At 40.4% G+C, this 24,531-nt stretch overlaps 1 protein-coding gene across 8 annotated transcripts in view; it reads left to right on the forward strand.

Moving 5' to 3' along the window:
- The first annotated feature begins 2,407 nt into the window (after positions 1–2,407).
- The window catches only part of ATRNL1 (attractin like 1), an 815,618-nt gene continuing 793,494 nt past the window's right edge, over positions 2,408–24,531 (forward strand). For all 8 annotated transcript variants that reach the window (XM_024985963.2, XM_059882070.1, XM_059882071.1 and 5 more), the window contains exon 1: positions 2,408–2,786. In XM_024985963.2, coding sequence (XP_024841731.1) covers positions 2,491–2,786 — 296 coding nt within the window. In that variant the 5' untranslated portion in view covers positions 2,408–2,490. The remainder of the gene's footprint in view (positions 2,787–24,531) is intronic.

Raw genomic sequence — 24,531 nt, forward strand, 5'->3', positions numbered from 1 at the left:
CCCTTTGCGCTACCTTTGCACTCAGTGATGGTTTTAAGAGCTTGGCCACTTTCCACCTGTCTGAAAGCACCTCTACATTAGACATGAGAAGGATGTGGTTGACTTTAAACTTTGGCTGGCATGAGCGGAATGGAGAAAGCCACAAGGGATTGTTCATGCATGGCTAATACTAGAGACTTGTGATTTTGCCTTCATGGAAATTAAACTGTGTGATCTAGAACAATATCCTCCTTTTACATTTTTTTCCAAAATGTTCTCCTCTCCTCATTTCAACTAATCTCTAAGGGACAAACTGATATGGAAAAGTTGTGAGGTGAAGGAGCTGTCCTAGTTTTTAGGTTTGAGGAGGACATTTCTGGTTCTGCTACTTTGGGGGAATTGTGATTTGTTTGTTATATAAACGAAAATCATGGTTTTCCTTTCTCTTTTTTTTTTTTACTTCCGAAGGAGTCACCTCTTTCTTGACCTTTTTTCCCCTCCTTAAGTCATTGCTGAGGTATTTGCAAACCAAGCCAACACTTACATTTTATTCACCAAACTAGAACAAAGCATCTGCTAATAGAAACAGCCTGGTAAATAGTTGAAAAAGCACACAAGTCAGAACACTTGTGTTTAAAGTGCCGTTCATTGCTTACTTCTAATATGTCATTGACAAATCTTTGGACCTTTTTGAGTCTTTCTATTCTCATCTGCAAAATGGGGTTAATGGAGGATTTCATCTACAAAGTGGGGGTAACAGATTAAAACAGATGACGTGGGTACATTATGCCCCAAATAAACACGAGTTCAATCTTAACAATAATATTATGACTGTGTGGTTACAATAAAAACTTTTTCTGCTTTTGCTGTCAGAAGTGCCTTTGGTAGATTTCAAATTCTTTTCCATACTGCCTACTCTTTGGTGGGGATCCAATAACATTGCTGTAACTCGAGTGTCCATGGCTGCATTTCATCTTTCTCAAGGGTTCAAATAGCCTGTTCAGAGAAGGTACGAAGGTACAAAGCAAAAATTTCAGCATATGCCATCAAATCTTGGAAAGTCATTTAAAGGAGGAAAGCCTGCCACCGAGGAAGTTAAAAAAAAAAAAAAAAAAGGCTCTTTTCTGGGCATCATTTCTGCCCTTCTGGAAAAAAAAAAAAAAAAAAGCCCCGATGTTGCAATATTTTTCATGGCAGAATATTGTCCCAGATGGAGAAGGAAACACTGACAAGCAGAAAAGGAGATACCTGGGGTTCTGAGGCAGCGTCGGAGGGGTGCGGCGCGCCGGGGGGGTTTCAGAACCTCGCCGCTCTTTGTTGGGGGCGGGGGAGTCATTATTTCCGTGGAAGAAATGACACCCGCCCCCCGCCCACCGCCCCGAGAGGTCCTTCGCCGGCGGATCCGGCTCCGCGACCCTCGCCCCCGCCCCTCCCAGTTCTTGCGGACCCCTCAACGTGGTCGGACTGCGGTGCCTTTAAGACTTTTGCCTGCTGCACATGCTCAGCTCTTTGTGTGTTGTTGGAGTTTTTCTCTTTTAAGAAAAAAAGAAGAAATAGGCTGGAGGATGGGACGGAGGAAGGGGTGGGGGGAGCGCTGGGGGAAAAACGCTGCACTTTTACCGCTGTAGACAGTGGCCTGGAAGGGTTTCTTTTCTGCTGAAGCTGCGAAGCCGGTCCCGCTCTGATCTTTCGTTTGCGGTGGGGTGTCGCGGGGGGGAGATCCGGAGGCGCGGGGCCGGGTTCTCCGGGGCCCCGAGGGGAAGGGCACCGCGGGCGCTGGGGGCCACACCTGGGGGGGCCGGTCTCCCCTCCCGCGGCGGGCCGGGCGGGGTAGGTGCGCGCGCGCGCGCGCGCCGGGGGGAGTCCCGGGTCTCTGTAGGGGCGGGGCGAGACCACGCGCAGGGCCCGGCGGGGAGGAGCGGAGGCCCGCGCGCGAGCGGGAGGTGGCCCCGCACCCTGCGGGCCCTAGAGGCAGCCCTGGCGTCTGGCTAAAGCGGCACCGGAGAGCAGATGGCTGCTGGGGGGCCGCCGAAGGCCGGCCGGGCGGGACGAGGCTGAAGCCCCGCTTCCCGAGTACCCCCTCCCGCGGTGGGCGCGCCCACCTCGGGGGGCTCCCGTGGCCCCCCGCCCTCCCGGGCGCGCGCGGCGGGGCGCCCAGGCTGTTGGCCCGAGCGGCGGGCGAGGCGGGGCCGCGCGCGGGGTCCCCTCCCACTCCCGCAGGTCCCCGCCTCCGGCCCGGTCCGGGGCGCCGCGGCGGTGGGCTCGGCCTGCAGCGGACAAGGTCAGCGGACGGAGAGGCGATGCCCGAGCGCGACTGCAGGGAGCCGAGCGGAGGCGAGCGCGGCTGGGATCTGCCCGTCCGGACCGGGGAGCGGGACTGGGGCAGGCGCCGGTGAGGAGGAGGAGCGGCGGCGGCGGCGCGGTGGTTTCCTCTCCGGCCGGGTTTCCCCTCTGGAGCATCCCTGTCGGCGCCCGCCAGCGCAGCCCCGCCGGCCCGGGGCGCTGGGGAAGATGGAGCCGGGGGGCCGGGCCCGCACTGGCCCCCCGCAGCCGGCGGCCCCGGGGCCGTGGAGGGCTCGGCCGGCAGGCGGCGGCGGCGGCGGGGGCGCCTCCTCCTGGCTGCTGGACGGGAACAGCTGGCTGCTGTGCTATGGCCTTATCTACCTGGCGCTCTACGCGCAGGTGTCCCAGTCCAAACCCTGCGAAAGGACCGGCTCCTGCTTCTCGGGCCGCTGTGTCAACTCCACCTGCCTCTGCGACCCGGGATGGGTGGGCGACCAGTGCCAGCACTGCCAGGGCAGGTTCAAGTAAGTGCCTTCGCCGGACCCTCCTCCCCTCCCCCGCCCCGTCCCTTCTTGGTCCGGGGTCCCCGGGCTGGGAGCGGCCCCTAGCGCTGCCTTCCTCCGGGCCCCGCGCCTCGGAGATCCCGACCCTGCGCCCAGCGCCCGGCACGACCGCCGTGGACGCGAAGCCACTCTGGGTGGTCTACCTGTCCGCTGCCCGTCTTTTTCCCTGATCGTCAAAAATTTGGCACTCAGTTACGGTGCCAAACACCATTTTGTTAGCGGACACTGTTTTTCAATAAAAAATGATGCACGTAAGTCATGAAATCCTTGCGCATTGTGAAGCGTTCAAACATTGCAGAAGTGTAAAGGTTAAAAGTTCTGGTCTGCCGGTATCTCCCTCTTCCCCAGCCTACTCCCTTCTCTAGAGGTAACCCCTGCTAACTTGTTAGTGTATTTAGTAACAGTGATCATAAGTCGAATTTATGATGACCTTACTATGTGCCAAACACTGTTCTGAGTGCCTTACGTGGGTTATCACATTTGTTCCTTAAAGAGTTCCTAGTAACAGGATTCCTATACTGGTTTTACAGAGAGAAATCGTGGTAATGAATTTAAGTAATTTGCCCAAGATTACACAGTACTGATGGCAGAATTGTGATCCAAATCAGCTAGCCTAACTCCAGAACGTTTACTTTTAGCCAGTACTACTGTGCTGAATTGTGCGAAAAGAATCTTGGATTGAGAAATACAGAGTGACTTTGAGTTAGATAAAGGGATGAAATACCTGGACTTTATAATGTGGTGGCGATAATAGATATTCCTAACTGGTTATTTAACTCTCAGCTATTGTGTGGAAGCATCACTTCGGTTTTTCGGAAGCTTAAGGCCCTAATGGAGCTTGCTTTACAGCAGTAAAAATACTTGTCCCCTATTGGTTCATGTGTATTGCGTCGCTGCCTGATATGAAAAGAAATGGATGAGTGTGGGGCAGCAGCAGATAAAATACTTGAGACTAATAGGGTATCCATCTGACAACTTGTGCAGAACAGTCCTTTAAGTAAGTCAACTTCTGTGTCATCCAGATAGTTCAGATCAAGTTTGCTGGCTGGGTTAGTGGCTCAGAAATTGCGTTCTGTGGGTTACTTATTGTCACAGTGATAGCCAAGTCTAAGTGGAGTGTCTTCTTGGGTTCTAAGGCAGAGATGAGAATATGGTTCACCTTTGTTGTAGTTTAGTTACCAAGTCGTGACCAGACTCTTTGCAAACCCATGAACTGTATATTCCACCAGGCTCCTTTTCCCATGAGATTTCCCAGGCAGGAATACTAGAGTGGGTTGCCATTTCCTTCTCCAGGGGATCCTCCCCAGCCCGGGATCAAACCTGTGCCTCCTGCATTGGCAGATGTATTCTTTACCACTGAGCCACCGGGGAAGCTGATGGTTCCCTTTACTTAGGTATCAAAGGAAAATTTCCTGGGAGTTTTAAACAGCTTATTTTCCCTTTATTTTAAACTTGCTGGTTAAGACAAGTCCTTGAAACCTTATTGTAAAAATGTATTTTTTAAAAGGGGATTTTAAAATTTAAGTAGATCTTACTGTTTAATTAACAGCAAGATTTTGGAAGTGAAATCTCAGAATGAAGTTTTATGAAATTCTTTTGTAGAAATAAGTTGAAATGTTTCCTAGCTTCGTAATTTCACAAATCAGTGTAATACTCTTGTTTTTTAAAAATACTTTTAAAAATTTAGTAGAGTTACTAATTAAAAGTTTTAAAAAATGTTTCAAGACCCACAAAGATACTGTTTTGAACTGGGCTTGTTAGTAGTCTTTTTTACTTAAGTGTTCTTAAACTTTTGCTTTGATCGAAACAGCCAGCCCAGCCTCTTTACCTGGCAATAGAGGATTTTGAACATAGAAAAAATAGTAGTCAGTAATAAAAAAAAAGCCACATACATTTTTTATATCTGTTTTTACATAAAGAGAAAGATTGCCTGATTCATATGTAATTTAGGAACATTGGCCTTTGGTTGGAATTGCTCTGTTTGTCTAAAGAGGACAAAAATTGCTGCAGTCCTGAGAAGCCTCTGTCTACATTGTATAGCAGTGGAATTGTTAATCAGCTAGATCAGCAGCCTGTAACCTCACTAGCAGATGTTGTCCCAGTTAGTAGGAAAGGTCACAGATCAAGTTAAAACCGGCTTGAATAGTATAGAGAGATGGTTGCTGTTCATAAACAATACATTAGTGAGTAAAAGAGGAATAGTTTTTTTTAAAATACAGATGTAGTTAAATAACAATAAACCCTGGACGAATCATTGAATATTCATTTCCTTGGAAGCTATTTCCTATGATTCATTGTACTCTATTAGTAAGTACTTTTTCATTCTCTGTGGAGTACCAGCTATTAATTAGAGTAAATATAACTGGTACAACTCTTTGTGTTCTGTTATATGTACTCTTAGGGTAAAGAAGTATTTAATGTTAAAGGGACGAATCAATTTAGAAGAAAAGATTTCTTCGGGTAAAGTACCTGCTAAGCTAAGAAAGGTTTCTTTCAGAATGTTGGCTTGTTTTATCCAATATTTGAAGTAATAACACAGTGGGAAAGACTTTTAACTGGAAATTCTCACTTCATTAATTATCTTGAAAATCTTTTACTAAACTGAAGGATAGCAACCTTACACACAGACATCAAAAATGATCAATCTTGGTAAGCAGGTGTCAAAATTAATTGGCTGGTTCCATGGTAACTTAGCTCTTTTTTTCTAGTGTAGGGATTTCACTAGGGAATGAGTATTCTTCAAATGCTTCTTTAGAAGGGAAGATTGATGGTTGGGGGGAGAAATGCAGCAGCAAATATGTTATCAAAAGTGGTGCTTCAGTTCTCTTAGGATTGATTTCAGCCTTCTCTTTCCATTTGAAAAGAATAAAACTCTCAGATTGTAGGCCATTCCTCAGCTAGGTAAAACAGAATGAACACCGATCTTTAGCCAAAGCTAGACTGAAAGACTTAGGACTGAGAATCAGAAAGGACAGTGCCAATTTGAAATACAATAATCAAGGATATGATATATGAAATATATGCAAATTTGAATTACATTTACTTGGGCAGCATTGTATAACATTGGGCTAGAAAGCGTTTTGCTACAAACTCTATTTGAATGAATAATACTCTGTTATAAGCTAGGTTTTTAGAATTACTTTTGTAGAGTAGTTGAGATTTATGTTTATATACATTTATAATTTGAGTTCATACTTGGACATTTTTTTGCTTATATGACTTAGGAACCGAAGACTTCTAATTTCTCTTAGGTAAAGAAAATAGTTGAGATTAATGTTCTGAGATTGGAAAATACCTCATTATATTCTAAATATTTTATAAATCTAAATTTATTATTAAAGTGTATTTGTTGAATATCCCTGTAATCATCTATTAAATCTTGCTGTATGTTTAATGTATGCAGATTTTTTTAAACCTCTTTGATCAGTCAAATATGGATAATGAATTTCACACATTTATAATAGAAGTAATCTATTTCTATTTTAACAGCAAAATGAAGATATACTACCAGGAGTGAGGTTGCTGTTGTAAGTAGAAAGCAGTAGGGTTAAATGTGTAAATATTTTTCCTAAGTTACTGCTAAAACTCCCCAATATATGTGTTTATATACACATACATCATTTGGAATCCTTTTTAATAATAATAGGGAAGTTATCAGTAACTGTGATGTTTAAATTGAATGCTCCCTGTCCCCAAGTCTTTATTTCAAACTGATTCTAATATGTAATTTATATGCATGGGTTCTTTTCATGTTATTCAACTATGAAAATCACACAATGGAATTTTATAATAATTTAAATTGAGTGTTTCTGAGATTCCCAGCTGATAAGTTACTTGGAGTAGCATGGGTTTCAAGACCATGTGTCTGCATAATTTGGTTCCTTTAGCAGATGACTGACACATTCTTTTAGCTTTCCTGCCTTTTAAAGTGCCTTCAAAGTGCCACATTGCTTTTGGACTCAGGGCGTTTCACACATACTGTTACATCTCTCTGAGACCTCTTTCCTGTGTGGTCTTTGCTTGACTGATTACTAAGCATCCTTCAAATTTTAGCATATCCTCGTGTCTGAAGGAAGCTTTTCTAACTCTTCAGACTACCTGACTCCTCATTATATACTCTTAGAGCACTGTTTTTCTTTGTAGCACTTTGAAAATGAATAATTAGAGTTGAAATTATTTTCTAAAAAATTATTTTTAAGAGCTTAATCAAGGTATAATTGACATGCAGTAAACTACAATTTAAAAAGTTCTGATGTATGTATGCCCCTCTTAAACTGTTATCACAGTCAAGATCCTAAAAATATTAGTCACTCTCAAAAGTTCCTGATTGTTGTTCAGTTGTGTCCAACACTTTGCAGCTCCATGGACTGCAGCACGCCAGGCTTCCCTGTCTTTCACCATCTCCTGGAGTTTGCTCAAATTCATGTCCATTGAGTTGGTGATGTCATCCAGCCATCTCATCCTCTGCCGTCCCTTTCTCCTCCTACCTCCAGTCTTTCTCAGCATCAGGGTCTTTCCCCGTGAGTCAGGCTCTTCGAATCAGGTGGCCAAAGTATTGGAGCTTCAGCTTCAGCATGAGTCCTTCCAGTGAATATTCAGGGTTGATTTCCTCTCAGATTGACTTGATTTCATCTCCTTGCTGTCCAAGGGACTCTTTAAAGAGTCTTGTCCAGCACCATGGTTTGAAGGCATCAGTTCTTCCGTGCTCAGAATCCGCCTGCAATGCGGGAGACCTGGGTTCGATACCTGGGTTGGGAAGATCCCTTGGAGAAGGGAAAGGCTACCCACTCCAGTATTCTGGCCTGGAGAATTCCATGAAGTATATAGTCCATAGGGTTGCATAGAGTCAGACACGATTGAGCACCTTTCCTTTAACTTTCAGTGACTAATGATGCTGAATATATTGTCATGTGTTTACTTGCCATCTGTAGTTTCGTTTGGTGAGGTGTCTGTTCAGATCTTTTGCACATTTTAAAAATTGTTTTTTTCTTATTATTGGTTTTTATAAGTTCTTTACATATTATACATACTATTTCCTTATAAGATATGTCATTTGCAAATATTTTCTTGCATGTTGGGGCTTTTCTTTTCTCAACAGTTTTCAATGGATGGAAGTTTTAAATTGAATGAATTACAGCTTCTCAAGTTTTTCTTTTTATGGATTTTTTTTTATTTTTTGGTGTTGGTTTCTAAGAAACCTTTGTCTAAATGAAAGATTTTCTTTAATTCTTTTTTTTTTTTTAGAATTTTTGTAGGTTTACACTTTGCATTTAGGTTCAGTCCATTTTTATTTACTTCTGCATTTAGTTTCTGCTGTACAGTAAAATGAATCAGCTATATGTATATATGTATCCCCTCTTTTTCTGATTTCCTCCCATTTAGATAACCACAGAGCATTGAGTAGAGTTCCCTATGTTATATAGTAGGTTCTCATTAGTTGTCTATTTTATACATAGTATCAAAGTGTATATGCTGCTGCTGCTGCTGCTGCTGCTGCTAAGTCGCTTCAGTCATGTCAGACTGTGTGACCCCATAGATGGCAGCCCACCAGGCTCCCCCGTCCCTGGGATTCTCCAGGCAAGAACACCGGAGTGGGTTGCCATTTCCTTCTCCAATGCATGAAAACTGAAAAGTGAAAGTAAAGTCGCTCAGTCGTGTCCACCTCTTTGCGACCCCATGGACTGTAGCCCTCCAGGCTTCTCCGTCCATGGGGTTTTCCAGGAAGGAGTACTGGAGTGGGGTGCCATTACCTTCTCCTCAAAGTGTGTATGTGTCAATCCTAATCTCCCAATTCATTTTACACGCCCCCCCTCCATTTTTGTATTTTGATTTTGTATCCTTAGATCTTCCTAAAATTACTTGTTTGTAGTAGTAGTAGTTTTTGTAGATTCCTTATGATTTTCTACATACTTGATTATGTTGTCTGCAAATAAAGATACTTTAAGCCCTTTCTCTGCAATCTGGATGCCTTTCATTTCTTTTCCTTGCCTTATATCACTGGCTAGAACCTCCATTATAGTGATATATACAGGTGATAAGGAGTAGTTGACTGTGTCTTGTTCCGAAAATATTCAATCTTTAACCATTAAATATGATAGTATGTGTCAGTTTCTTGTAAATCCCTTTTATCACATTGAGGAAGTTCCTTTCTATTAGTTTTCTGAGAGTTTTTATTGGAATTGAGTTGAGATTGGAATCTGCATCTGTTGAGATGATAATTTTTCATTTTAAGCTTAATATGAATTATATTGCTTAATTTTTGAATATTAAACCAGCCTTACATTCCTGGGATGAACCTCATCTGAAATGATATATTTTTCTTTTTATGTACTCTTTGGATTTGATTTATTAAAAATTTTAAAGAATTTTTGTGTATATGTTCAGGAAGGATATTGTTTTGTTCTTTTCTTGTAGTAACTTTGTCTGGTTTCAGAGTCAGAGTAATGCTGGCCTCATAGAATGAGCTGGGACCTTCCTATTCAATATGCCAGGAAAGTTTGTGTAGAACTGACATTATTTCTTCATTACATGTTTGGTAGGATTCACCAGTGACGCCCTCAAGACTTGGAATTAATTCTTTAAGTTTGAATTTAATTTATTTAATATAAACTCAGTTCATTTAATAGTTATAGCTAGAAGTTCAATTTATTTGATATGTATAAGGCTGTATGAATAGGACTTAAACTTGTTGTCTAGAGTATTGTTCACTTTGGTAAATATTCCTTGTGCATGTGGAAAGTGTGTATTGTGCTACTGATGGGGGAGTGTTTTGTAAATTTCAATTAGGTCAAGTTGGTTGATAGTTTTGTTCAAGATTTCTAAAACTTCTCTGATTTTCTGTCTGTTTCTGTCAGTTATCGAGAGGGTATATTGAAATCTTCAGTTATAACTTTGTAATTATCTATTTCTCTGCAGTCATATCTATTTTTGTTTCATGTATTTTGAGTCTCTGTTATTAGGTGCATGAAATTTTATATTATATCCTATTGGTAAATTGCTCCCCTTTTCATTATGGAGTGAGCATTTGTTGAAGAGGCTATCCTGTTTTCATTGATGTTTTGCTCCATTGAAAATTGGTTGGTCATCTCTATATCTGTTTCTTGATTCCATTCTGTTCCATTGATCCATGTGTCTGTCCTTCTGGGGATGCCTTTTTTGACTATTGAATCTTAATAGTAAGTCTTGAAATTAGATAGTGAGATTTCTTCAACTGTTTTTATTTTTGAAAATTCATTTGTTTATTCTAGTTCATTTGCTTTTTCCATATAAATTTTAAAGTCAGTTTGTCAATTTCTTAAAAAAAAAAAAGCTGGAATTTTGATTGAGATTGTGTTGATTCAAGAGATCATTTTGGGTAGTATTGACATCTAGATAATATTGAGTTTTCCAGCCCTTTAACAGATATATTTCTTCATTTATGTAGGTTTTCACTGATTTCTTTTCAGATACAGATCCTGAACGTATTTTGTTAGATTTGTACCCAAGTAGTTTGTATTCTTTGATGCTATTATAATTGATAGTGTTTCTTTTAATTTCAGTTTCCAGTTGTTCTTTTTTATTACGTATAAATAACATTTGATTTTTGTATGTTGACCTAGTTTTCTGCATTGTTGCTAAACTCAGTTTCAGTAGCTACAGTCATACCTGTTTTACTTCTTCCTTTCCCCTTACATCCCCTGTTTTTCTTCTTGTTCTGTTGCCCTAGCTAGGACCTTCGACCTGATGTTGAATAAGAGTAGAAGAGTGGATATCCTTGCCTTGTTTCCAATCTTAGGTGGGAAACATTCAGTCTTTAAACATCTTTAAACATGAAGTATCATGTTAGCTGCAGGCTTTTTTTTTTTTTTTTAATAAATGCCCTTTATTAGGTTAAAGAAGTTCTCTGCTGTTCCTAATTTTGAGAGCTGATCATTATGTGATAATGGAAAATGTATATTGATCTGCCCCTGGTTCCTGGCATAGAGTTCTTAAAACCCTTATAATTTCCTGAGTGATCAGAGTACTAGAAGCATCTCGTGTTCTGATGTTCTTTTACCTTTGTTCCTAACACAGAGCTCCTGAAACCCTTGTAATTTCCCTGGTGATCATACTGTGTTTTTATGAGGCGACTCACGGGCTCCTGGTTGGCTCCTGGATAAGGGCTAGTTACCAGAAAGACCAAGTCATTGTTTGAAGCTTGGACTCTTCAGCCCTGTCCCCCATTCTCTTGAGAAGGGAGAATGGCTGAAAATAGAGATAATGATCTACAATGTCTACATGGTCAACCCTCCATAAATCCCCAAAGTTTGGGGTTTGGAGAGCTTCTTGGTTGATGAACACTTGGAGGTGCTGGGAGAGTGATGTGCCTGGGCAGGGCAGGGAAATTCTGAACCCCATCACCCGTACGTTATCCTATGTAGCTCTTCCATCTGGCTGTTCATGAATTATATACTTGTATAATAAACCAGTGATCTAGTAAATAAAATGTTTGAGTTCTGTGAGCCTCTGTAGCAAGCTGATCCAATACGAGGAGCAGATGTTTGGATCCCCCTGTCTGAGGCTAGTTGGTCAGAAGCATAGGTGTTAAATGGGATTGTAGTTGGAGTCAGAGTTGAGGGGGGAGCTTTATAGGACTGAACCCTTAACCTGTGGAATCTGATGCTGTCTCCTGTTCAACTCCAGAATTGAGTTGAATTCTTGGACACCCTTCTGGTGTCTGTGAGGTCCTTGGCTGTTGTCTTTGTTCAGTCACTAAGTCATGTCTGACTCTTCACAACCCCATGGACTGCAGCACCCCAGGCTTCCCTGTCCTTCACCATCTCCTGGAGTTTGCCCAAGTTCATGTCCATTGCATCGGTGATGCCATCCCATCATCTCATCCTCTGTCGCCTTCTTCTCCTTCTGCCTTCAGTCTTTGCCAGTGTCAGGGTCTTTTCCAACGAGTTGGCTGTTTGCATCAGGTGGCGAAAGTATTGGAGCTTCAGCTGAATTCCTTGGTAATGGGGGAAAAACCGCCATACATTTGGTGACCAAAGTGAAAGTGGTGTGAGTAGAAAAGGAGACTTATCGGGAACAATACACGGTGGGGAAGAACTGGAATTTTTTCTACACTGGAGGAGAGGAACTGAGAGTTTTTCCATTTATAGTCATGTATGGGTATTGAATTTTGTCACATGATTTTTTTCTACGTCTATTGAGATAGTCATTTGATTTTTCTTCTTTTGTGTGTTAATATTGGTGAATTAAATTGATTGATTTACAAATGTTTAATCAACCTTGCATTCCTGGGGTAAACTCCTTGGTTTGCAATGTATTACACTTTTTATAAAGAAAGGTAATGCCAAAGAATGCTCAAACTACTGCACAATTGCACTCATCTCACATGCTAGCAAAGTAATGTTCAAAATTCTCCAAGCCAGGCTTCAGCAATACGTAAACTGTGAACTTCCAGATGTTCAAGCTGGTTTTAGAAAAGGCAGAGGAACCAGAGATCAAATTGCCAACATCCGCTGGATCATGGAAAAAGCAAGAGAGTTCCAGAAAAACATCTATTTCTGCTTTATTGACTATGCCAAAGCCTTTGTGTGGATCGCAATAAACTGTGGAAAATTCTGAAAGAGATGGGAATACCAGACCACCTGACCTGCCTCTTGAGAAACCTATATGCAGGTCAGGAAGCAACAGTTAGAACTGGACATGGAATAACAGACTGGTTCCAAATAGGAAAAGGAGTATGTCAAGGCTGTATACTGTCACCCTGCTTATTTAACTTATATGCAGAGTACATCATGAGAAACGCTGGGTTGGAAGAAGCACAAGCTGGAATCAAGATTGCTGGGAGAAATATCAATAACCTCAGATATGCAGACAAAACCACCTTTATGGCAGAAAAGTGGAGGAACTAAAAAGCCTCTTGATGAAAATGAAAGAGGAAAGTGAAAAAGTTGGCTTAAAGCTCAACATTCACAAAACTAAGATCATGGCATCTGGTCCCATCACTTAATGGGAACTTGATGGGAAAACAGTGGAAACAGCGTCAGACTTTATTTTTTTGGGCTCCAAAATCACTGCAGATGGTAACTGCAGCCATGAAATTAAAAGACGCTTACTCCTTGGAAGGAAAGTTATGACCAACCTAGACGGCATATTCAAAAGCAGAGATATTACTTTACCAACAAAGGTCCGTCTAGTCAAGGCTATGGTTTTTCCAGTGGTCATGTATGGATGTGAGAGTTGGACTGTGAAGAAAGCTGAGTGCTGAAGAATTGATGCTTTTGAACTGTGGTTGGAGAAGATTCTTGAGAGTCCCGTGGACTGCAAGGAGATCCAACCAGTCCATCCTAAAGAAGATCAGTCCTGGGTGTTGATTGGAAGGACTGATGCTGAAGCTAAAACTCCAGTACTTGGCCACCTCATGCGAAGAGTTGACTCATTGGAAAAGACCCTGATGCTGGGAGGGATTGGGGGCAGGAGGAGAAGGGGACGACAGAGGATGAGATGGCTGGATGGCATCACCGACTCGATGGACATGAGTCTGAGTAAACTCCGGGAGTTGGTGATGGACAGGGAGGCCCAGCGTGCTGTGATTCATGGGGTTGCAAAGAGTCAGACACGACTGAGTGACTGAACTGAACTGAACTGAACACTTTTTATATATTGTTGGATTTAATTTGATAATAATTTGTTGAGTATTTTTGCTTATGTGTTGATGAGAGATTGCTCTGTAATTTTCTTGTTATGTCTTTGGTTTCCTTATCATGGTATGATGCTAACCTTATAAAGTGAGTTATAAATTGCTCCCTTTTCTTATGTTTTCTGGAATAATTTATGTAGAATTGGTATTACTTTTTTCACAAATGTTTGACAAATTCATCAGTGATGCCATCTGGGCTTGGAATTTCTTTGTGGAAGGCTTGAAACTGTGAACTCAATTTCTTTAATAGATGCAGGTATATTCATTTTATCTATTTCTCGAATGAGTTTTGGCAGATTGTACCTTAACAAAAATGAGTCCATTTCATCTAAGTTTTTAAATTTATGGACATAAAGTTGTTCATAATATTTCCTTATCCTTTTTTTTTTGTTTTTTATTTTATTTTTTAAATTTATTTATTTTAGTTAGAGGCTTATTACTTTACAATATTGTATTGGTTTTGCCATACATTATTCTTTTAAAGTCTGTGGGGTTTTTAATGTTTCTTCTTCAATTTTTGATATTGGTAGTTTATGTGTTTTTCCCTTCTTTTTTCCTGCTAAGTCCGGCTGGACATTTATTAATGTTATCAGTCTTTTCAAAGACTATGTGTTTGGTTTCATTGATTCCTGATGTTTGCTTTTTCTTTTGTTGTTTTCAGCTTCATTGCTTGCTGTTTCCTTTTTTTTTTGTAATTTATACCTGGGCCCACAACAGTGAAAACCCCAAATCTTAACCTCTGGATTACCAGGGAATTCCCTGCTTCCTTTGGTTTTAATTTGCTTTTCATAAGATGAAAAGCTTTGGTCATTAATTTGAGATATTTCTTCCTTTCAAATAAGAGTATTTGAATGCTATACATATTCTTCTAAGCACTGCTTTAGCTGAATCTCACATATTGTGATATGCAGTACTTTGATTTTATTCAGTGTAATTAAACTGTTATACTTTACCTTGAGACATTCTTTTTGGCTTATGTAGAAGTGTTTTGTCTAATTTCCAAATATTTGGGAATTTACAAGATCTTTTTCTTTTATTTAGTTCTAGTTTAATTCCACTATGTTAAAAAAAATATACCTAGTATGATTCCAGTTTTTATAAATTTGTTGAGACTTGTTTTTTGGACTTAACTACAGAGGATGAGATGGCTGGATGGCATCACTGACTCGATGGATGAGAGTCTGAGTGAACTCCGGGAGCTGGTGATGGACAGGGAGGCCTGGTGTGCTGCGATTCATGGGGTCGCAAAGAGTCGGACATGACTGAGCAACTGGACTGAACTGAACTGATGGTCTGTTGTTGTGAATGTTGCATGTGCAGTTGAAACAATGTACATTTTGTTGTTGACTGGAGTGTTTTACAGAAAAGTCAAGATGGTCAAGTTGGTTGTTTAAATTGTTCAGATCCTTTATATCCCTCAGTTCAGTTCAGTCACTCAGTTATGTCCGACTCTTTGGGACCCCATGAACTGCAGCACGCCAGGCCTCCCTGTCTATCACCAACTCCCGGAGTTCACTCAGACTCATGTCCATCAAGTTGGTGATGCCATCCAGCCATCTCATCCTCTGTTGACCCCTTCTCCTCTGGCCCCCAATTCCTCCCAGGATCAGGGTCTTTTCCAATGAGTCAACTCTTTGCATGAGGTGGCCAAAGTACTGGAGTTTCAGCTTCAGCATCATTCCTTCCAAAGGAATTTTATATTTATATCCCTAATGTTACTCTATCCACTTGTTCTGTTGATTACTTAAAGAGGAGTGTTGAAATTTCCAACTTTATTTATGGATTTATCTGTTTGTTTCCTTTCATTTCTGTCCGTTTTGCTTCTTGTATTTTGAAGCTTTTTTGGTAGACACATACACAATTAGAATTGTTATGTCTTTTTGGTGAACTGACCCATTCATCATTATATAATTTCCTGTTTTTATCTGGCAGTTGGTTTTACTTTGACATTAAGAGCCACAGTCGTTTTGCTTATTGTTTGCTTTATGTATCTTTTTTGATTTGGAAAGAATAATGTGTGTTTTTACGTATGTGGTTGTGTTGTTTAGTTGTTAAGTTGTGTCCAACTCTTTGTGACCCCATGGACTGTAGCCCACCAGGCTCCTTCTGTCCATGGGCTTTTCCAGGCAAGAATAATGGGGTGAGTTGCCATTTCCTTTTCCAGGGGATCTTCCTGACCTAAGCATATGTATGTATGCATATGTAAATACATATATAAAATCCAGTCTGATAATCTCTGTCTTTATATTGGTCTGTTGAGGCTGTTTACGTTTAATGTATCCAGATATCTTTTAGCATTCCACTTAAATTTTCCATTGTCCCTTTGGGTCTGTGTCTTTATGTTAGTTTTTAGTGGTTATACTAGTGTGTTAGTGATTACAATATGCATGGGTAGCTTTTTATAGTCTATTCAGAGTTAATATTTATATTACTTTAGGAAAATTAAGAAATTTTTGAATCACATAGGTTCATTTATCCTCATCCACTGATCTTTGTTATAATTGTCATATGTATATATATGCTCAGTCATATCCGACTCTTTGCAACCTTGTGGACCGTGGCCTGCTAGGCTTCTCTGTCCATGGGATGTCCCAGGCAAGAAAACTGAAGTGGGTGTATATTTACATATATATATATATATATGCATATATATATATCTCACATCTACATGTATGGCATATCCCATCAGATAAAGGTATAAATTTAGCTTTCAAAAATCATACATATTTTAAAGAATCCAAGAAGGTGAAAACAGTCTTTTTACATTTTCTCGGATATCTGCTCTTTCTTTTGCTCTTTATTTCTCAAGATATAAATTTCCTGCTAGGGTCGTTTCCCTTTTGTTTGAATTGGTTCCTTTTGCTTTTTGGGGGGCACAACTGCTGCTGATAGATTATCTTAGTTTTCCTTGTTCTGAAAGTGAAAGTTGCTCAGTCGTGTCTGACTCTTTGTGACCCCATGGACTATACCGTGCATGGAATTCTCCAGGTAAGCCTACTGGAGTGGGTAGCCTTTCCCTTCTTCAGGGGATCTTCCCAACCCAGGGATCGAACCCAGGTCTCCCACATTGCAGCAGATTCTTTACCAGCTGAGCCAACAGGGAAGCCCAAGAATACTGGAGTGGGTAGTCTGTTCTGAGAATATCTTTATTTTGCCTTATTTACCGAAGGATATTTTCCCAAGTACAGAATTCTGGGTTGACAGTTCTTTTCTCTCAGTATTTTAAAGATGTTGCTTGACTCTCTTCTAGCTTTCATGGTTTCTGATGGTAAGTCTGCAAGTCATTCTATTCTAATTGTTTTTCCCCTGTGTGTCCAATTCCATTTTTCCTACTTACGTTTAAGCTTTTTATACATCTTTTGTTTTTAGCAGTTCAGATTCTGATGTATCTGGGTGTAGCTTTCTTTGAATTTACTCTGGTGAGGGTTTGCTGAGCATCTTGAATTTATATTTCTGTCTTTCACCAAATACAGGGACTTTTTTTAATAAAGGCATTATTTCTTGAAAGATATTTTTCTGCACCAGTCTTTTGCCCTTCTCTTTCTGGGACTTAAGTGATACTAATGTTAGACTTTTGTTTAGTACCGTGAATCCTTGAGGCTCTGTTCTATTTTTTTCTTTCTTTAGATTGTATAATTTCTACTGAATTATCATCAGCTTCACTGACTGTTGCCTCTGTAGTCACTATGCTTTTGAACCCATCTAGTCATTTTAAAATTTAAGATATATTTTCTAGTCGTAACATTTCTGTTGTGTTCTTTTTTATGAATTATTTTTCTCTGTTGAAAACTTTTCTTGCTGTTTCATTTAAGTACCTTTACCTCATGGAGTCCAGTTATAATAGCTAACATCTTTGATGATTCCAATTTCTGGATTTTCTTAGGATTGATATCTGTTGATTTTCTTTTCCATTGAGAATTTGTTACATAGTCCTAGTTCTTTGGGTGTTGAGTGGTTTTGGATGTATTCTGGATGTTATGTAGGTTCTGGGTCCTGGAGAATATTGATTTATTTAGTTATTTGATGGTGGTGGTCATGGTGCTCAGTCATGTCCGACTCTCTTCAACACTGTGGACGGTGGCCTGCCAGGCTCCTCTGTCCGTGGGATGTCCCAGGGAAGAATACTGAAGTGGGTTACCATTTCCTCCTCCAGGGGATCTTCCTGACCCAGGGATGAAACCTGCATGTCCTACATTGGTAGGCAGAATCTTTACCACTGAGCCACCTGAAAAGCCCTGTCCATTTATTTGTACTTAATATAGTAGGCAACCCACCAGTTAGATACAAGTAGCAAATTCTCTTGGAGAAGGCAGTGGCACCCCACTCCAGTACTCTTGCCTGGAAAATCCCATGGATGGAGAAGCCTGGTAGGCTGCAGTCCATGGGGTCGCTAAGAGTTGGACACGACTGAGTGACTTCACTTTCACTTTTCACTTTCATGCATTGGAGGAGGAAATGGCAACCCACTCCAGTGTTCTTGCCTGGAGAATCCCAGGGACAGGGGAGCCTGGTGGAAGGCCGACTATGGGGTCGCAAAGAGTCGGACACGACTGAAGCGACTTAGCAGCAGCAAATTCTCTGTCGTGCTTTCGGAGGCCAGTGGTTCTAATCTTAGTTCCGTTTTCAAAGCCTTTGGATCTGAATGCACACACGCGACTCAGGATTAGTCTGAAACTTTGCAATGTTTTAAATTTGATTTCAGTTCTCAAAGCCTCCGTTAAGCTGCTTTTGGATCTGTCCCACACATGAGCAGTTCAGATTGAGCCTGAGTCTTCCGTGGGTTCATATACAGAACTGGAATATCTCCATCTTCAGCTCCTCTTTCTTATGATTCCTCCCACACTCTTCGTCTTGAAAGGACACTTTTAGCCAGTTATTCTTGCTGTTGAGGAGACAGAATTTCTGTTAAGATGTGGTCTACACTTGCACGTACTGCTGCCGTCCTCGCCAGGTTTGGCCATCCTTGCCATCTCTCTGGCCGTTTTTGTCTGTTCCTAAAGTTTTCTTTCTTGAGTTGTTGCAGTAGCCCTTTGATTAATCTCTCTGATTCTTCTTTTTTTTTTTCTTCTTGCTAATTTATCCTGTACTGCTGCCAGAGTTTGTTTGATAGAAGAAAAATTTGATCATATCTCTCTTTTGCCTTGGAGAAGGAAATGGCAACCCACTCCAGTATTCTTGCCTGGAAAATCCCACAGGCAGAGGCGCCTGGAGGGCTGCAGTTCATGGGGTCATAAAGAGTTGGACACGAGTGAGTGACTGAGCACTCTTTTGCCTAAGAACTGGAGTATTTAAGATAGTGATGCCAAGGATTCTGATGAAGGATCTGTTGTCATTTAAATTGTTATTCTCCTCTAAGTAATGTGTCATCTTCCTTTGTCTTTTTTTTTTTTTTTTTCTCTTAGGTTTCCAGAAATTTGGTTAGGATGTGCAATTCTTTGAGTTTACTTTGTTTATTATTTGCTCAGCTTTTTGTAAGTTTGTATCTTTTTCAAAATTTGCAAAAAGTTCATTTCTTCAGAAATTTTTTTCAGCTCTCCAGTTTTTAATTCTCCCGTGATTCCAATGAGACAAATGTGAAATGTTTTGTTATTAACTTTTAGGTCAGTACAGCTCTGTTCATTTCCTTCAGTCTCTTCTATCTATTCAGATTGGATGGTTTCTATTTATGTATCTTTATGTTCACTGATTCTTTCCTCTATCTTCTCTATTCTGCTCTTGGGCCCATCTTGTGAGTTTTTATGACAAGTTTAATTTATTATATTTTTACATTTTGTTCTTCTTTATGTCTTCTGTTTCTTTGCTGAAACTTTTTTTATATTTGTTTCAAAAATGTTTGTATCTGCTGTTGGGCCATTTTTCTGATAGCTGCTTTAAGATTCTTGACAGATAATTCCAGGATCTTTGACATATTAGTAATGGTACCTGCTGATGATCTCTTCTCAGGTGAGTTGAGATTTTATATGGCAAGTAATTTTGGATTGTATTCTGGATTATTTTGAGTACTGTGTATGAGACTCTTGTTCCTATTTAAATATTCTGTTCTAGGAGGCAGTTGGCTCATTTTGGCATATATGATGTAGCTCATTTTTAAAAAGTGACAGCTTTATTGAGTTATAAATTATAGCCATAATATTCATACATACCATAATACCATTTTAGAGTATATGATCAGTGGTCTTTAATATATTCAAAGAGTTATGCAGCCATCACCACTCTCTAGTTTTAGAACTTTTTCATCACCCTGTAAGGAAACCCACACCCATTTGTAGTTACTCTCCATTTTCTTACCCACCAATTCCATTAATTTAGGCAGCTGCTAATCTACTTTCTCTATGAGATTGCTTCTTATGGACATTTCATATAAGTGGAATCATATAATCCTATGATCTTTTGTCCCTGACTTCTCTTGCTTAGCATGTTGTCAGATTTCATCGTATCAGTATTCCACATTTGTTTTTCTGTTTATCAGCTGGTGGACATTTGGGTTATTTCTACCCTTTGGCTACTATGAATAATGCTGCTAATTGATTTTTGTGTACAGGTTCTGGACACGTTTTAATTTCTTTTGGGTGTATCCTAGGAGTGTGCTGTCTCTTCATTGTGCTGAAATTCAAAGACCCATTCAGTTACAATTTAGTTGGCTTTGGCAGTGCTGTTCGTCTGCCTTGCATGTCTACCACCCAGAGACCATTCTGAAACACAGATGGCATTCCATACCGTAGTTCAGTTCTGTAAGTTTTTGCTGTGCTGATTCTGATTAGTTTCACACACATGTGAAACGGTGTGTGGGAATGTCAAGGACTTCATACCGGCTGTAAAGAATCCTGTTTCACCTTTCTTATCTTTGTCATTTCTTCCCATTCTCTAGTTAGGAGGATGTATGTATTAGTTGCTCAGTTGTGTCCGACTCTTAGCGACCTCATGGATTGTAGCTTGCCAGGCTTCTGTCCATGGAATTCTCCAGGCAAGAACACTGGAATGGTTTGCCATTCCCTTGGTGCTAACTCTGCTGTTATTCGCTTAGTGCAGGGCGGAGATGGTCCGCCCCACAGTCTCTGTAGCTGCTGCACCCTCAGGGGTGAGCGGCAGCAGTGCGGCCTCTCTGCTGGTGTTTGCTTAGCACAGGTGGGGACGGTTGAAGTGACTCCACCCCCATTTACCGCCCCCACCCCCCATGAGGAGGGAGAGATTCCATTTTCCCCCATAGAATGTGGGGAATGTAAGCATTTAAAAAATAAAGCCACTGTATAAATTAGGAACTTTCAAGTTGATTCTGTCTCTTATAAAAAATAGAAGATTAAGAGCATTTTCTACATTTTGATGTATTAAGTTTTATGCCAGGCTTCATTTGTACTTTTATGACACTATAATTATGCTAATAATGAATTTTTTCTAGAAAACAGAATTTATTATTCGAGCTATCTCATGTAAGACTAATATTAATGGCATTGAAACTAACATTTCCCGAGTTAAAATATGAGTTTAGAGGAGAAATGATATTATGTGGTGAAAAAAGCTTTTACATGTATTGCCGTTTTCATTGCTGATGAAAATCCTCTTGTTATTCTCATTTTGCAATTGCGGTAGAGACTGGAAAATCTCATGGATGGAGGAGCCTGGTAAGCTGTAATCCATGGGGTTGCTAAGAGTCAGACAGACTGAGCGACTTCCTTTTCACTTGTCACTTTAATGCATTGGAGAAGGAAATGGCAACCCACTCCAGTGTTCTTGCCTGGAGAATCCCAGGGATGGGGGAGCCTGGTGGGCTGCCGTCTATGGGGTCGCACAGAGTTGGACACGACTGAAGCTACTTAGCAGCAGCAGCAGCAGCAGCAGAGAATGAAAAACCTGAAGCAGTTATTTATGCAAAGTCTGATAGCTACTAAATTGATAGCTGGGTTGCCAAGCAGGTCTTTTTGGGTCTTTTTCCGTAGCAAGCCATCTTCTACTCTTCAATACAAAGTTTCTCCTTAGATATAAATCTCTAATCTTCTGGATTTTTAGATAGCATAGGGGTTCTTAGGATCATGAGTTTTGGCACCAAACTGACACAGATTTGAGATCTGTTTCTGCCATTGTGCCGTGAATGTTGCATGGGTTTACTTTGTTGCTTTACTGAAGACTTGTTAATTTTTATGTCATTGTAGTTTTAAAACAATCTTGTGAAATAAGTGTTATTACTCTAATTATTTTACACACAAAGAAACTGTGGCTTAGGGAGTTTGCGTGACATATCCAGCAGGTGACCAGGCTGAAGATTCCTGTAGCTCTCCTGAAGTTTTTCATGTTTCTTCTAGTTTCTTACTCGTGTCTATTCCTGAGTGAAGAGAGAATATTCTACAGAGTTCTTATGTGTCCTTTATAAAGTTAATATGAATGAGTGCATTTTACAGCACACAGAGATACTGAAAGAAATGTTTAAGCTCATTAAATAATTCTCCATGATATAGCAGTATTTCATGTATCTCCAAGCTTGTTGATTATTTGAATGTGTATTATAACAGAACTTTTAATATCAGGTTCCTGGATGGGCTGTGAGTGGTTGATGAATCCTCAGATTTGTATGTTGTTGTTCAGTCACTCAGTCGCTTCCAACTCTTTGTGACCCCATGGACTGAAGCATGCCAGGCTTTGCTGTCCTGCTCCATCTCCTGGAGCTTGCTCAAACTCATGTCCATCGAGTCGGTGATGCCACCCAACGATCTTGTCCTCTGTCGTCCCCTTCTCCTCCTGACGTCAATCTTTCCCAGTATCAGGGTCTTTTACAATGAGTTGGCTCTTCGCATCAGGTGGCCAGAGTATTGGAACTTCACACTCAGCATCAATCCCTTCAGTGAATATTCAGGATTGATTTCCTTTAGGATTGACTGGTTTGATTTCCTTGCAGTCCAAGTTATTTTCAAGATCTTGTCTTCTCCAACACCATAGTTCAAAAGCATCAATTCTTTGGCGTTTGGACTTCTTTATGGTCCAACTCTCACATCCATACATGCCTACTGGAAAAACCATAGCTTTGACTAGACACACCTTTGTTGGCAAAGGAATGTCTCTGCTTTTTTAGTATGCTGTCTAGATTGGTCATAGCTTTTCTTCCACAGAGCAAGTACCTTTTAATTTCATGGCTGCAGTCACTATCTGCGGTGATTTTGGAGCTCTAAGAAAATGAAGTCTGTCTCTGTTTCCATTGTTTCCCCATCTATTTGCCATGAAGTGATGGGACTGGATGCCATGATCTTAGTGATTTTGAATGTTGAGTTTTAAGCCAGGTTTTTCACTTTCACCTTCATCAAGAGGCTCTTTAATTCATCTTCGCTTTCTGCCATAAGGGTGGTGTCATCTGCGTATCTGAGATTATTGATATTTCTCCCAGGGCTCTTCCCAACTCAGGGATCAAACCCAGGTCTCCCATATTGCAGGCGAATTCTTTACTGTCTGAGCCACCAGGGAAGCCCAAGTATCCCTTCTCCAGGGGATCTTTCCAACCCAGGAATTGAACCTGGGTCTCCTGCATTGCAGGCAGATTCATTACCAGCAGAGCTACCAGGGAAGCCCTCAGATTTGTATATAAAATATTATTTGTATGAATTTTTCTAGGCAGGAGGTAATAGCTTTTACAAGATTCTCAAAAGTGATCTCAGATCTCAAAATGGTAAGAATCACTGTATTGTAGGAAAGGAAGTATAATAATGGTCACTGTGTGTGTACAATTAAAAATAGTTTTCCACAGATGGAATGATTTCAAAAGTAGTTTTTTAACTTATTTTTTCAAAAAAGTTTAGAAGATTATACAATGAGGATAAAAATTTTTCCTATTATTGATTGAATTACAGTGTTCAATATTTGTATTACCTGAATATGTATATTACATGTAGATACATATAGATACAATGAATCTCTTTCTCTCTCTATATATATGTATGTGGTGTAGGTATGTTTGTGTGTGTATATACATAGATACACATACCTGACGTATTTCTCTAGATCTCCATCTTTGTGATGGGAAGTTTTCTATCACTCCATCTATATGATACGTATCATTACTTTATATGTTCTACATTTATTTGCTATTTATATATTATCTCCCCTCTTTCTAGACCTAAGTTGTCCGATGTGGCAGTCACTATCCACCTGTGGCTATTAAAGTAAATTGAAATGTAAGTTTAGAGGATCAGTGCACTTTTTGCACTGGTCACATTTCAAGTGCTCAGGAGACACGTGTGCCTAGTGATTACCATATTGCACACATATAAAACATTTCTATCATTTCAGGAAGTTCTGTTGGACAGCATTGTTCTAGAATGTAAGGTCCAGGAGGGCAAAGACTTTTTTTTCCTTTTTTTTTTTTTTGTGTTATCTATTTTAACAGCTTAATTGAGATGTGATTTACATAACATAAATCTCACCAGTTTAAAGTATACGATTTAATGGTTTTTAAGATACACTTACAGAGTTGTACATCTGTAACTATAATTTTAGAACATTTCATCATTCCATAAAGTCAACCTTGTATTTAAGAACGTTCACTCTCCTTTCTTTCCCTAGGTTAATATTAATCTGCTTTCTAAAGACCTTTCAAAATCTTACCCCCACACCAAGAATATAGCTTGGCATTTAAGATGGCTCTTATGACTTTTGCTTCCTGGTGTTACTCTCATGATTTTATGTTGTATGGCCAGAGGGAGACTATCTCAGTAGACTTAACCTAGTCACATGGGCCATTTACAAGTGTCTAGGATTGCTGGAAGGAGAGGAAGCCAAAGGTTGGAGGTGCAAGAAGGATTTAACATATTGTTGCTAGAGGGGTTAAGATGGAAGATCCATGTGGAAAAGGACTCTAGAATGACCTCTGGGAGCTGAGAGCAACCCCTGGACAGCAGCTGTCAAGGAAACGGGGCTTTCAGTCCCACAGACTCAAAGAATTGAACTTTGTCAACAAGCTGAATGAGTCTGCAAGTGGACTCTTTTCAGAAGCCTCCAGATAAGAGCTCAGCTCAGCTAACTCTCATCTGAGTCCACAGGGACTCCGACCTATAG

Source organism: Bos taurus, chromosome 26 (genome assembly GCF_002263795.3).
Source record: "Bos taurus isolate L1 Dominette 01449 registration number 42190680 breed Hereford chromosome 26, ARS-UCD2.0, whole genome shotgun sequence".
NCBI classification, from domain to species: domain Eukaryota; kingdom Metazoa; phylum Chordata; class Mammalia; order Artiodactyla; family Bovidae; genus Bos; species Bos taurus.